The sequence below is a fragment of the Abramis brama genome (assembly GCF_963993115.1).
Source record: "Abramis brama genome assembly, chromosome: 9".
Taxonomy (NCBI): domain Eukaryota; kingdom Metazoa; phylum Chordata; class Actinopteri; order Cypriniformes; family Leuciscidae; genus Abramis; species Abramis brama.
The window spans coordinates 1,670,001-1,685,727 of NC_139971.1; the positions used below are offsets into that span (position 1 = coordinate 1,670,001).

General features: G+C 38.4%; 1 protein-coding gene across 3 annotated transcripts in view; it reads left to right on the forward strand.

The window, feature by feature from the left end:
* shf (Src homology 2 domain containing F) overlaps positions 1-11,994 on the forward strand; it is a 138,254-nt gene extending 126,260 nt beyond the window's left edge. The window contains exons 5-7 of one of the 3 annotated variants that reach the window (XM_084125178.1): positions 1-121; positions 200-319; positions 8,909-11,994. The exon at positions 1-121 is cut by the window's left edge and continues 27 nt beyond it. In XM_084125178.1, the coding sequence (XP_083981304.1) occupies positions 1-121; positions 200-319; positions 8,909-9,095 (428 nt within the window). In that variant the 3' untranslated portion in view covers positions 9,096-11,994. The remainder of the gene's footprint in view (positions 122-199; positions 320-8,908) is intronic. The other 2 variants (XM_084125179.1, XM_084125177.1) reach the window with 2 other exon arrangements.
* Positions 11,995-15,727: the final 3,733 nt, after the last annotated feature.

Sequence of the window (15,727 nt, forward strand, 5' to 3'; positions counted from 1 at the left end):
GGATGTCTCCCAGTAAAGACCTGAAGTGCCGTCCGCTGCAGCGCCAGGCCAGTAAGATGAGCTCTGTGGACCCGGGCCTGGGCGAGCGCATCGACCCTGAGCTGCCGCTCGAGAGCCAGATGTGAGGATATCAGGAACATCACGGTTATGAGTTTATGAGTGTGATGATGTGTCTCTCACACACACGTCTCGTTCACAGCTGGTTTCACGGAGCGATCAGCCGGACCGACGCCGAGTCTCTGCTCAGGCTGTGTAAAGAGGCCAGTTACCTGGTGAGGAACAGCGAGACCAGTAAGAACGACTTCTCCCTCTCGCTCAAGTAAGAGACACACACACACACACACACAGACACACACACACACACACACACAGCGAGACCAGTAAGAACGACTTCTCCCTCTCGCTCAAGTAAGAGACACACACACACACACACAGACAAACACACACACACACACACACACACACACACACACACACACAGCGAGACCAGTAAGAACGACTTCTCCCTCTCGCTCAAGTAAGAGACACACACACACACACACAGACAAACACACACACACACACACACACACACACACACACACAGCGAGACCAGTAAGAACGACTTCTCCCTCTCGCTCAAGTAAGAGACACACACACACACACACTCAAACAGGCGCACATATCTTTATGGGGACTCTCCATAGACGTAATGGTTTTTATACAGTCCAAACTGTATATTCTGTCCCCTTACACTAACCCTACCCCTAAACCTACCCATCACAGAAAACTTTCTGCATTTTTACATTTTCAAAAAAATATCATTTAGTATGTTTATTAACCCATTTCCCTCATGGACCGCTGGCTGGTTCCCACAATGGAGGTGATCTCAGGTTTTACTATCCTTGTGGGGCCATTTGGTTCCCACAATGTAATATAAACAAAAACACTCTCTCTCACACACACACACACACACACACACGCCGCTCCGATCTGACATTTAACACAGCCAGTGTGAGCCTGAAGTGACCCTTGACCTTTAGAGTGGTCGTATCAATTCAAAGAAAATTTAATTGAGATTCAACCAGCATTTCTTCCAGCTTTATCTATAAATGAATAAATAAATAACTGTATGAATAATGAATGAATACATTAAATAAATTAATTAATTAATATGCATTAATGATTGAATGAATAAATAACTATATGAATAATGAATATATACTCACTTAAAAATGTTGGGTTAAAAATAACCCAACATATTGACCCAATATGTGTAACCCAACGTTTTTTACTGTATACATTGAATAAATAAATGAATTAATATAAATGAATGAATAAGTATATGAATAATGAATGAATGAATAAATAAATAAATTTAACGATTTAACAAATGAATAAATAAATATGAATGAATAATTGAATAAATATATTAATGAAAGAATAAAAAACTATATGAATATGAATGAATACATTTAATTAAGTGATTAATTTGAATGAATAAATAAATAAAATGATTAAACAAATGAATACAAACTTAAGAATGAATGAATGAATAAATTAATAAATATGAATGAATGAATGATGGATGAATGAACAAATACATAAATGAATGATTAAATAAAACTAATGAATAAATTAATACAATAAACAAATAATATATAAATAAATATGAATGTATTAATGAATAAAATAAATGAATTGATTAATTCAACTAAAATGTAGCTGGAATTTAAAAAGCATTACATGAGTACTAAATGTTGCACAACTCTGATTATTGTTTATCTGTGCGTTAGATGAACGTGTGTAATGCAGAAGTGTGTTATTGAGCTGTAACGAGTCAGTGATGAAACTACTGTAAACATCATCGTAAAGCCTGAGGACACACAGCTCAACATCAGCTGTCGGTAGAGCTGACCCTGGAGCGTCTTTATCCCCAGTGTGTGTGTGTGTGTGTGTGTGTGTGTGTCGTGATTCCCTCACTGGTGTTGTACTAAGCCAGACCTGACAGCATGTAGAGACCCGAGACTTCACACACACACACACACACACACACACACACACTCCGTCCACAGAGACTCGTACATGCAAACGATCATGTCTGCGTCTGATGAAATATTAATGCACACTATCAAACGCTCCTGCAATACTGATGAGGATCTGAACTAGTTTATGAGGAAACCTTCTCTGATTGTTTTATTAAACATTTGCTTCATCTGTTCATCTTCTAATAGCTAATAAGGCAGTATGAACAAAACCACACACACATATATGGGCATTTTAGAAATATTATATATTTGACTTGATTTAAACTGGCTTCAAATGATGAATGATGCTTTAAAGTGCATCTTATGTTTTTTCAGATATTATATTTCATGTGTGTTTGTGAATGTAAAAGCTCTGCAAAGTTTCACAGATCAGAGTGCAGATAAATGAGTTTTTGTCTCCCGAAAGAAAGAAGTGATTCTGAACGGAAATGAGTCGTCAGTAATTCAGTCTCACTCCTGCTGTAGGTTTGTAACTCATTTGCATAATGCCAGCCTGTGGCCCTGATTGGCTGAGCAGTGTCTCTTAGCTCCGCCCTCAAACACTGTAGTTTATCTGAGACTGGAAGAGTTTGGTTCGTGTTGTTCGTGTCGAGAAGACGCTGTTTTCTGCTGACAAAGCAAATCCACTTTGATGAGATTGATACGGTGAAACCCACGCCATCGTCACTGTTCGCATCACTGTGATCAAGAGCTGAGATTCAGATATGATAATGAGCGTTTGCTTTCTGACCAATCACAGCAGAGCAGCTCTCAGAGAGGCGGGGCTTAGAGAGACTGAATCCTCGATGGAAGCGTTTCAGACACTGAGAGAAAAGAGCTGATGCTGCAGTGCAGATTATGAGGACATTGAAGTGTTTTTGACCTTGGATGAATGTGAATCTGTTGTAGGAGACCTGCGAAACAAGTAGGACTCTTTAGCATAATAGAAGCACTTTAAAATGCTGTCTAGGTGTGCAGCTCAGAGCGATGGTCTAATCATATTTGTGGCTCAGAGCATAAGTGATATGAATCCAGTCTCATAAAGATCTTAAAAGGTAAAGAGGCTCTAGCGGTGACCGGCTTTATGGACGGAGAAAGACAGAGAATGGCTGAAGGGAGAGATATAAATCTCCTCTGAATGGAGGGAGAGTAAAAGTTTATGAATTAGCGGTGCACTAATGTGCATCTTCGGCAGGACCGCGAGCCGGCGAGGGAATGGAGAACCAAATGCACTCTTTGGGCCTGTAATTTAAACACACATTATAAACCCAGCTCTCATCTGCAGTTTCTGCTCATCTCATGTACAGTAAAACAGGTTATCAGCGTCCACAGTTCCTTCCTATCACATCAATCTGCTCAGCTTTAATGAACATCGCAGCTTTAGCTCTGTATGTTAATGAAGGCTGTATTTCAAAGAAATGTTCTGGATGAAATGCAAGTAATATGCAATATATATTATATATACATACATACATATATATATATATATATTCAGTGCTGGGCAATGATTAATCACTATTAATCAAATTAAAAATACAAGTTTGTTTACACATAATATATATGTGTATATATAATTATTTTGTATATATAAATACACACACATGCATGTATATATTTACACAGTACACACACACACACACACACACACACATATATATATATATATTGAAAGTGCATGAATGTAAACACACACACGTGTTTATTTCTTAAACTGACGCCAGAATCATTTTCTGTGGTTTTCGACTGCATGTTAATAGTTCCTAACTTGTATTGAACCCAGAACAGGCTTTTTAAAGATGGATTTCAAGCAGTAAAGAACAACTGAAAAGTGTAATCTCACGGTCCGGCGAGTGACACGTATGCTGTTAATGAGCCGAACGCTAACAATATATTCACACACACACACACACACACACAGAACCGTGAATCGTATCATGAGCCGCAGTGAACCTTTCAGATCTATAAAGCGAAATGAATCCTCGGATTAAAAGCAAAGGAATGATTAACGTCTTCTATAACGCCTGAAAGACTCTCTTTATCCGCACGTTTACGCCCGTGATCTTGCTTTGTTCCTGTCGCTCGTATGATAAGAGAAAATCAAATCCTTAAGAGGAAGAGAATAGGAATGTTTTCCAGACGTCTCCTCAGGACGGATGAGGGATTGATGGGCTTTTAGATGCTATTCATCTAATTCATCATGTTTCATATGATTATAATAAGAGCAAAATCAAAACCCTCTGGTGCTCGTCAGTCATTTCAGACCGAAAAGTTTAGTTATTTTTAGAATTTTTTACTTCATTGGAATGATACGAAACTTAGTAAAGGTTTTAAGACTGGCTGTGTGAACACAAATATTAAAACAGGTTATTAAATGGTCCTGAAAAAAACAGTCACACTTGAGCTCCTCGCGGTAAAAAATTAATTTCCTCTAGTGGAAGCGTTTGGTACTGCAGCCGAACACACTTAGCCTGGTTAAAACCAGACCATTCTCAGTAGTAACTGAGTTATGGTCTGGCAAAGCTTCATTAATAACTCATTTCCAAAGGGGCGTCACCAACGGACGTCGCTCAAATGCCTCTGGGCGCAATTGGATAGACCTAAAACCAATCAGAGCGATCGTCATCGTGTAAAGCCATATGCTGCGTCCCAATTCGCCTAAGTTAGACTACGCCATAAAAGCATGTACTCTTTTTGTAAAGAAAAGGTATTTACTTTTGAATGTGTAGCAAAAAAGTAGGCGAGCTTTGGGACATACTACTTCGTGATCTTTATTGGACGGATCTGTCGTGTGCATCCTGTCACTTAAACTGCCCTGTCAATCATCGTGTCACAGTTAAAATCCTCTATTAAATCTAATTTAATTTCCTACCGTTTCGGAGAGAAATGTAGTAGCACGTTCATCTGCCAGTGGGTCTTTCATGGAGACTGTCCTCATGTGTTTGCAATTTGAATATAATAATGCATTTAAAAGTTGGTGCGCTTCACCAACGGACGTCGCTCAAATGCCTCTGGGTGCAATTGGATAGACCTAAAACCAATCAGAGCGATCGTCATCGTGTAAAGCCCGCCTCAACGTTTCTGATTGGTGCTGCGATTTCGACGGATTAGAAATGGGTTTGAATGAGCTCTCTGCCAGACTACTTGCAGAGCAAATCTAAATTTGCGGAAGTTGTCTGGGTTTTCCCAGGCTAGAACACACTCTCACTGAAAGATCATTTACTGAGATGTCAACCTCAAATTTGGAACACAACTTGGTTTCTTACAGTTGTAGAGTAAAATGTGATTTTGAAAATATAAATTTCATATAAAATTTAAAATAGTATTTTTGTGCATTTTTCATAACAATATACGTAAAATTCTGTTACTTTTTTAAGTTAACTTTTTTAAAAGAAAAGAAGATAAATCCATTTGGCAAGACATGTCTATTTATCCCTGCATTAGTGGCTTTATTTATTTATTGCCCACACTAGCCTGCTACCCATCGGCGCAAAACATAGATATAGCTACACATATATCTATGGGCGCGAAAGTTTGTTCCGCTAATATTAATATGCCTTTATAGTCACACAAACACACACACACACATGCGCGCGCAGTCACTCTCTAGTGCACGATTCCGGGAGATTGGATCTCATTTGCGGGCCTCAAAGAGCCGCTATCAATATGTGGGAGACTCCCGGAACTTCCAGGACAGTTGGGATGTCTGGATAAAGATATAAAGGCATAAAAAGGAAAATTTCACCTGCCCCACCTGTCACCTGTCACCTGTCACACTTTGAGAACCACTGCTCTAAAGCATTCAAGATTTACCTCAGTTTAAGCTGGAAATTAATTTTTCAGGTCTATGCTCAAAAAGTGATTATAAATACATCGTAAATATAATTTAGTATAAAAAAATCCCCTAAAAATACAAAATATCACATAAAAAACATCAATATCACACTAAAATATAGTATATTCATTTCATTGACAAAAAACAAAACAAAAACAGAGGGTTAAGAGGAAGAGAAAAGGAAGTGAATAGTAATGTTTTCTCAGGAGTGATGAGGGATTGATGGGCTTTTTAGATGCTTTTAGTGCCTGTTTGTGTGTGTGTGTGTGTGTGTGTGTGTGTATGTGTGTATGTGTGTATCTGCTCTCAGGGGTCCCAGTGTTCCTTATCTCTCCTAATGATGATGAAGAGTTGGGTAATGACAGGCAGCCAATCAGAGGAGTGGAGGAGATGATTTATATTTAATGATGGCAAAGATAATTGCTCTGATTGAAGGATATTCTTGCTTCCTGGTGAACCATCAGGCCTTGCCTCTCATTTGCATAAAGTTCTTAACTTTTTTGATGATCTCACAGCTTGCCAATCCCACAATCCCTTGCTCGAGCTTCCGTGGAGAATGAGAAACTCGTGCAGTGAATCTTCAGGCTGTATTTAACATCACGTTTAGGCATTTAGCATCGCCACGTTATCTTCCACTTTTCATCGGCCGGCTCACAGCGAGATCACAGCCGTTACAAATGTAATTAAGTGATAAGTGAGACGTGGACCGGCCTCGTTTAAGACGGACTGGACTGTTTCTCTCTCCAGTAATGAGAGTTAGGCTTCGAGACACAGACTTCAGGGTCACTGATGCCAGTTAATGAGATGCGAGTGTTATTAGATGAAGAGCGTCTGCTAAATCCCTCAGTTTGTCTTCCTCTCTTCTACGGATAACCTTGACTGATGTTCACAGTACAGCTGAATGCTTTTCCTCCGTGTTTTTAATTACACAGGTTAAATACTGTCATAAGAGCAATGCAAAAATATATAATAATGCAAAATATAATTACGATTAATTTGATTCAATTTATTAAAATTCAGAAGTTATATACAGGACTTATTTATTTTATTTTAATTTATTTTATCTTTTTCAGGCACACTATAGGAGCAAAACGTGTTTGTTTGTGGTCTATCACATTTTGAAAGTCTTATAAGATGTAAAAAATCTTTTGGTGTGTACCCAGCATAAGATATCCATGTCTTTCTTTCTTCAGTCGAAAAGAAATTGAGGTTTTTGAGGAAAACATTCCAGGATTTTTCTACACAGAATGGACTTCAATGGCAACCAATAATAATGTTCAAAGAAGGTTCAAATGTCCGATTCAATGCAGTTTCACAGTCTCGACACGATCCCAGTCGAGAAATAAGGGTCTTATCCAGCGAAACGACCCGCCATTTTCTAAAATTAAAAAAAAAATTATTCTATACTTTTTAACCACAAATGCCCATCTTGTACCATCTCTGAGATGCGCCACATATTACGTCATCACGTTGGAAATATAATAATAACAATAATAATAATAATAATAAATTAAAACAAAGATGTCGGATGATTTTGAAGTTGGAGGAGAAAATGAGATGACACTATTCGCCCTTCCCTAACTTTCTGAACCGGAGAACACAGACAAATAACTGAGATAGATGACGTGACGCGTGACCTTTCCAACGTGATGACATCATGCGTGGCGCATCTCAGAGATGGTACAAGATGAGCATTTGTGGTTAAAAAGTATAGAATAAATTTTTTTTTTGAAAATGGCGGGTCGTTTCGCTAGATAAGACCCTTATTTCTCGACTGGGATCGTGTCGAGACTGTGAAGCTGCATTGAGACGGACATTTGAACCTTCTTTGAACATTGGTATAGTTGGTTGCCATTGAAGTCCATTCTGTGTAGAAAAATCCTGGAATGTTTTCCTCAAAAACCTAAATTTCTTTTCGACTGAAGAAAGAAAGAAATGGATATCTTGGATGACATCGGGGTGAGTAAATTATCAGCAACATTTTTTTGAAAGTGAACTAATCCTTTAAGGACGAGTAACATTCAGTATTACTAATAAACAGCATTACATCCACAGCTCAGCATATGTCAGACCGGTGTGACGGTTCTCTCTTTTATCAGCTTTGTGTTCAGAGTCGCTGTGATCCTGCCAGACTTTAAAAGGCTCTCGCGTTCATTAAAGCTCGCGGGTCTCCAGTCCAACATCTCACCGACACACGTGACGCGTTTACCAATGAGTCTGACAACTAATCACATGTTGTTCTCTTCCCCTCTTCCCATTAACCTCTCTCTCTCTCTCTCTCGCTCTCTCTCTCTCTCTCTCTCTGCTCTCTCTCTCTCTCTCTCTCTCTCTCTCTCTCTCTCTCTCTCTCTCTCTCTCTCTCTGTCTCTCTGTCTGTCTGTCTCTCTCTCTCTCTCTCTCTCTCTCTCGCTCTCTCTCTCTCTCTCTCTGTCTGTCTGTCTCTCTCTCTCTCTCGCTCTCTTTTTCAATCTCTCTGGCTCTCCTCCTTTATTATCTTTCAATCAAGTCAAGTCACCTGTATTTCTAAAGTGCTTTTTACAACACAGAGTGTTTCAAAGCAGCTTCACAGAGATAACAGGAGAAAATAGCGTCACAGTCCAGCTAAAATAAGTTCAGTGATGTTTCATTTTTGTTGTAAAAAAGTTATTCATTTAGTTCATTTATATATATATATAATAAGTGCCATCTGAAATTTTCTTCTAAAATGAGTATTTTTATCAAGCTCGCATATTTAAGTTCAGTAATATCATTTTAATGGCAATTAATAGGTCATTTTCATTGCCATTAAAGTGAAATAACTGAACATAAACATATAAGCTTGATTAAAATGATCATTCTAGAAGGAAATTTCAGATGGCACTTAGAGGCTTTTGCATCTGAAGTCTTCATATTTATATATATATATATAAACTTTATATTATACAGCGCTCTGGAGAAAAGTGTGATGTCGTCGTCCAGCTCAGTTCAGTTCTCATATAATGGAGTCAATGCCGGAGATCAATAATATTGTTGAATATTAAATGAAATGTCCCATGTCAGTAAGCCTCTTCTTCTGTCTCGTTCCTCACAGGAGCAGTCAAGGGTTCATGCACATGAAGCTGTCCCGGACCAAAGACAACAAGTACGTGTTGGGTCAGAACAGTTGTGTGTTCGACAGCGTTCCCGAGATCATCCACTTCTACTCCAGCCGGAAACTTCCCATCAAAGGAGCCGAACACATGTCTCTGCTTTACCCTGTGGCCATCCGGACTCTATAGTGGATCCGACAGATCTATAGATCTCCACATAGATCAAGCAGACGTTGATGAACGTCTTCAGCGTTTGCAAGACCGTCAGCGAACTAAAGTGCTACTGAGATCCCGAAGGCAAACACGGAGAATCCCAGTTATCTCACACGAGATCGACCGTATGGAGGAAAAACTTCTTCGTGACTCTCGTTTTGCTCACATTCGTGGATCTTTAGTCTTAGACCTGCACCCACACTTTACAGAAGCTTCAACGCCATCGTGAAACTTTCACATTTGGATGTTTATCGTACCGATTCTCTGAAGACGGGAATCATTGGCTTTCTGGAACTTTGAAAGGTCGCCGTTCATATCCACCTTATTCCTGCGTGAATTATGGGTGTTACTTGTGTTATGCTGTAAACAATCAGTGAAAGACTCGCTTTATGAACGCAATAATACGTTTTTTAAAAACTGGGTACAATGAGATGACATTATTCTACTCGCATTATTCTAACATCGAACATTAAAAGGACATTTAATAAAGTGTAAAAGCATCAATAAGGTACTTTCAACAGACCACGAGTAACCCCAAAAGCGAGGTTATTTGTATTTATATATAGGCTAATATACATAAAATTTAATTTTATGTAATATACTGTACATAAAAGGCCATTTTATACAAAATATACACAAAATGGCCAAAAAAATTGCTCAAATATTTTCCTGTGAAAACAAACACGAAAAGAGACGTGAGGATTTGAGGAGAATAACGAGAGATTCTTCGTGCATTCCAGTGAATTATTAATGGGATATATCGTAAATTAAATGGGGAGAACAGACCACAGATGTGCAGTACGTGTTGTCATGTTTCATACTTTTACAGCGGATTGCAAAGGGAAAAAAGAAAATAATCCCGAGGAAAAGAAAGCAGCGACTGAACAGAGCTCCTGCCGTTGATATTCATGTTATAACATGTCACGTTAAAATACCAAGTGTAACGTTAAAACCTGGAAAATGGCCAGCTCGTCCAGTCAAACTGACGGATCAGCTTTATTTGCAACCTTATGATTTTTTAAATGATTCGTTTCAGTCTTTCTGAATGGAAGTTCCCCAAACCGGAAGAGTCACCCATAATTCACAGCGCAGTGAGATCATGTGAGATCAGGAATAATGTGGATATCTGGACGTGAACACACACTGAATCATGCGTTTATGAACCTGAACCTCCTCGTCTAGACTTTCTGTGACGGTATTGTGGTCTCAACATACAAAGTCAGCTGGGTTTGGTGGAATATCAGTCGTTGAACATGAACATTTTCAGATATTACTGAAATAGAGCATTCGGACATTTCCATGAGACCCACAGATGTGAAGAGTGATGAGAGTTCATTCAGTCCCTTAAAATGGGTAATAACAGAACTGTGGAGGAGGAGAGATGGATGGTGCCATTTAAGTGTACTTGGACCGGGCCGCTATGCAGATATAAAGTAGTACACTAGATTTACTGCCTGCAGTAGGTTTGTGTGTGTGTGTGTGTGTGTGTGTGTGTGAGAGAGAGAGAGAGAGAGTGTTTCTGAAGCATGAAAACTGACCTTTTAATTTAAAGATTCAAAACGAGTCACTTTATACTAAAGCAGAGTTTAGGGTGAGAATGAAATATGCCTGTATTGTCTACCTCAGAAAATCTATTTCATTCGTCCATCCGCCGATCGATAAGGTACAACGACGTCGCAGAGATCGATTGGTTTGACTCGTCCCATTCTGCCGTCTCAAATGTCCACCAAATTTTGCCTTTTGCTTTAAGAATAGCTTCTTCTTTAGTTGGTGTGTTCGAGCGTCATTGATATGGAAAGTCACTGTATGCTGTCGTTGACTCTGTTGCTTTAATGCCTTATACTGTAAATGCATGGTTTAAAAAAAAGAAAACAAGTTGAGAATGTCAAGCTGACCTTCTGCTCTCAATGAATGTTTTGTGGCTGTAATTTATTATGGAGAAAAAAATAATACTATTGCTGATGTGTGTGTGTGATGCTCATATAAACTGATACTCTGATTGGAAGACTGTTTGCCATGGAAACCGTTTAGAGCTGTTCAACCAATCAGATCGCAGATCTGCCCTGACCTTTCCTATGACCTCTGGTTTCTTCATCTGCAGTTTCTTTTGCCTTGTTGTTGTTTTCCTCTCAGTGTCTCTCTGTTAATCCACGATACTCGAGCGATAGTGGTACGGATGAAAAGCTTGTGTGATTGGATTATATTCATTCCTTGTGCTGCTGTGTCTTCAGTGATACAACAAACACTTTTGTTTTCTTTATCTTTTCCTCTCGACACTTTTTGTGATATTTCTGTCCTTAAAGGGACGGTTCACCCCTAAAACTGAGAATTGTCATCATTGACTCTCATTAATGTCATTATTAAGTACCCAAAACGTATCATAATCCTAATCTTGCATCTGCTACAAGTGAATTTTGTCTCTAACATATACAGTATATACATATATATATATACATCTGCTCAAGTGTTTGGGGTCAGTGCGATTTTTAATGTTTCTGAAAGTCTCTTCTGTTCAGCAAGGCTGCTTTTATTTGATTAAAATACAGTACAAATTGTGAAATATTATTACAACTTAAAATAGCTGTTTTCTATGCAAATATATAGTAAAATGTAATTTATTCCTGTGATCAAAGCTGTATTTTCAGCATCATTACTCCAGTCTTCAGTGTCACATGATCCTTCAGAAATCACTCTAATATGATGATTTGATGCTCAACAAACATGTTTATGTTTATGTTTATATATTTGATAAATAGAAAGTTGAAAAGAACAGCATTTATTTGAAATAGAAAAATTGTGTAAAAATACAAATTTCTTTTACTGTCACTTTTGATCAATTTAATGCATCTTTGCTGAATAAAAATATACGTCTTTCAAAAAAAAAAAAGTCTTAAAAAAAAAAAAAAATCGTACTGACCCCAAATGGCATGACCTCAAATCTATTGGACTAAATGGCAAAAAAAAAAAAAGGTATATCAAGATGCATCACAAGATAAATGTCTGAAATGCCATGAAGATGCGTAACCGATATTTAAATGTTTGCCTGAAATATCCCTTTAAAAGATTACAATGATGCAAATCTGCATGAAAATCCAAGTTTTACATTTCAACATTTATTCCCAGACTCAATTCTCCATGACACTGAACCCGGATCAGTGCATCCCTACACCATCCGACTGAAATGTGAAACCGAACGCTCGTTGTTAATCGTCGTCTGTATTTCCTCATCGTCCTGTAATGATTCAACCAAACCTGATGGCAGCGGCTCATCTCTATTCCCAGGAGTCTTTGCTGGAAAACATCAGTGTGTGTGTGTGGAGACGGACTCAGGAGAGAGTCATTACACTGACACACTCAGAGAGAAGATCAATGTGTGTGTAAAAGAGTGAAAAGATGTGTCCATGACCCAGAAGATTTGATTATAATATTATAATATTTGATTATAATAACTAACTCCCTGCAGGAATCAATGCAATCTAAGCCTCACACATGTATGAATATCATCACATACAACATCAACCAAGTGACATTTATTTTAAAGATGACATAATTTTATTAGGCCCCTTTTCACAAGATGTAATATAAATCTCTGGTGTCCCCAGAATGTGTCTGTGAAATTTCATCTTAAAATACCAGATCATTTATTAGAGCTTGTCAAATTTGCCCCTTTTTGGGTGTGAGCAAAAACGCGCCGTTTTTGTGTGTGTCCCTTTAAATGCAAATGAGCTTTAGCTCCGCCTCCGTCCAGAAGAGGGCGGAGTCTTTACACGAGCTTCAGAAACTCCGGCAATAACAGAACAGGCCAATCTCCCTCATCCAGAATCCCAGAATCACCAGGAGCGAGTGCAGCCTTACGGAGAGACTCAGGAAGAGCTTCTGAATGTTAGTGGAGACATTTCTGTAGTTGTTGTGGAGTTACACTGATCATCTCATCATCATGTTTCACTTCTCCACAAGTGTCCACAGTTCCTGAGGTCTTTATAAGACAGCGGTGACATGTTCTGGTCAATAGTGTTCAGTGCTCGTCTGAGCTCAACCACAGAACAGCTTCAGGCTTTGCTGGATCTTCATCATTGCGTTAGAACTGGGCTTTGTCGTCGCTCGCGAACATTATAATAAGGTGGTAATATTATAATAAGATCCTCTTCATACGTCAGAAGGGGAGCGAAATCTGATCAGCTTTTTAACATGCTTGCAGAGAAAGACTCACCAGAACAGAGTTACCGGGTTTCACTATTCACGTTATAGCACTTAAACACGGAGAAAGTCAGATTTTCATGATGAGAGACATCACCAGCGCACTCTTTAAGCTGTTAACACTAACGTTAGATGAATTATCACACTGGTTGTCAAATGTCAGTAGATGTGTGTGAAATCAGCAAAACACCAAACGACTCGACTGAAATGAATCAGAAAAGTAGTTCTGAGAATGAATCTTTTTCTGTTCAGTAAAACTGATACATTTTAACGTGTGGCTTTGATGTGCAAATATTTTCTGGAGGTTTTTGAGGGATTGAACACAGATTATTCTGTAAACATTGAGTTTTAAAGTAACATTCTGTTTTTTATTGGGATTCATACGAGATCAGTTATGATTGACAGCTGTGTGGAAGAGTGTGTGGAATAAAACATCGGGAGATTTTGAAAGTGTTGGAAAGAGTAAAATAAATGTGTAAAAGAGGAGAGAGAATTAATGCAGTCAGTCAGATTCATTTACACTTCACTCCGTCCCTGTGGAGATATCTGTGTGTGTGTGCGTGTGTGTGTGTTTGAGAGAGCGTGTGTGTGTGTGTGTGTGTGTGTGTGTTTGCGGTGTTTTCCACAGGCTCCTGTTTGAGCGTGATCATGTTCTTCAGCATACAGTATCTGTACAGTTCCTCTCCACCAAATGTAAATATGAATGTATTGTTTGGGGACTTTGAGATTCTGACAAATAAAGTTTATGGGTCTGACTCAACCAGGTGTTCATTCCTGTCGATTAATGCTTGTATCTGGAGACAGACTCTTTCCTCTTTTGCTGGAGCATCATATATTCTCTTCTGCACCAAGATATATATATGTGTGTGTGTGTGTGTGTGTGTGTGTGTGTGTGTGTGTGTGTGTGTGTTGTTGTATTTATTTCTTCTTTTTCTTCTATTTATGTACAGTATTATTTTCCTTATTTATTTTGAACAAACATTTGACCTTAAATTTATTTTCTTTATTGTCTTTTCTATATCAGAATTTTTAGGATTATATGTGACTGTTTTTACTGCTTTTAATTGTCATTGACTTTAATAGCATCAATCAACACTTTAGTGGGAAAAGAGGTTTGCAGGAACACATCCTCAGATCTGATTGGCCGAGTGTGACGCAGATCTTGAATCTTTGGCTTCTTATGGAACTTTCTTCATTGACAGAAAATAAATGTACAAACAAACCAACTAATTTTCAGCTGAAATGTAAGTTTCCTGAAATGAATGGCATGTTTATTGACCGGTTGCGACAGTAATCCTATCATGCTGTTGATCTGAATATCAGCTGCTTTTCTGATGTTGCTTCATTGTTTCAAATGGTAAATAAAGAGTAAAAGCAGCATGTACTGCAATTAGACATGTTTAGGACAAAGCTTTAGATGATGCGAGACAGTATAATAAACATGGCAGAATATGCTTTTCCATTACTTTAACTCATCAAAATAATTAAACCAATGTCATGTTATTGAGATCGTTTGAGATTCAACTTGACCTGAAATGAAAACAATAAACTTGTTTTTAAGTTGAATTAAGTGGATTTATTTATAAATAAATGTACATTCATTTATAGTGAGGAAACTGCTGCCACTATAAGAAGCTTGTTTTCACCATGGGTTAAGAAATAAAAAAAAAATATATATAAAAAATTGAGACTGTTTTGACATCACAATTCTGACTTTTTTAATGTTATAATTCAATGAAAACAGTCCGGATTGTGATGTAAAGTGAGTGTGTTTTAGGGCTCACAGACTGAGCCGGTTTTATTTCCATCCCTCAACTTTACAACTAGGAGGAAGTGTGTGTGTGTGTGTGTGTGTGTGTGTGTGACATGAATGACGTGACGGAGAGTAAATGGCATGTTGTCTCTTAAGATATTGAAACTTTATCTTTGTGTTGCGAAAGGTGTTTTCCTCCATTACCGGAGAGAGTGTGTAATTAACAGTCTCTTCTAGTCAAGCCTGTATGGGTGGATTCAGCACAACAGTCTCGAGTGACCCGTCATTAACCCGGAAGAGGGACAAAAACACACTAGAAGATCAGTTTATTTACTAGTAGACAAGAAGATACGTCCAGATACCAGTATATACTTGTGGTTCAGTCTGTGTGTGTTTGCGGGTCTGATGTTCATGTGTGTGTGTTTGCGGGTCTGATGTTCATGTGTGTGTTTGCGGGTCTGACGTTCATGTTTGTGTGTTTGCGGGTCTGATGTTCATGTGTGTGTTTGCGGGTCTGACGTTCATGTGTGTGTGTTTGCGGGTCTGATGTTCATGTGTGTGTGTTTGCGGGTCTGACGTTCATGTTTGTGTTTGCGGGTCTGATGTTCATGTGTGTGTGTTTGCGGGTCTGATGTTCATGTTTGTGTGTTTGCGGGTC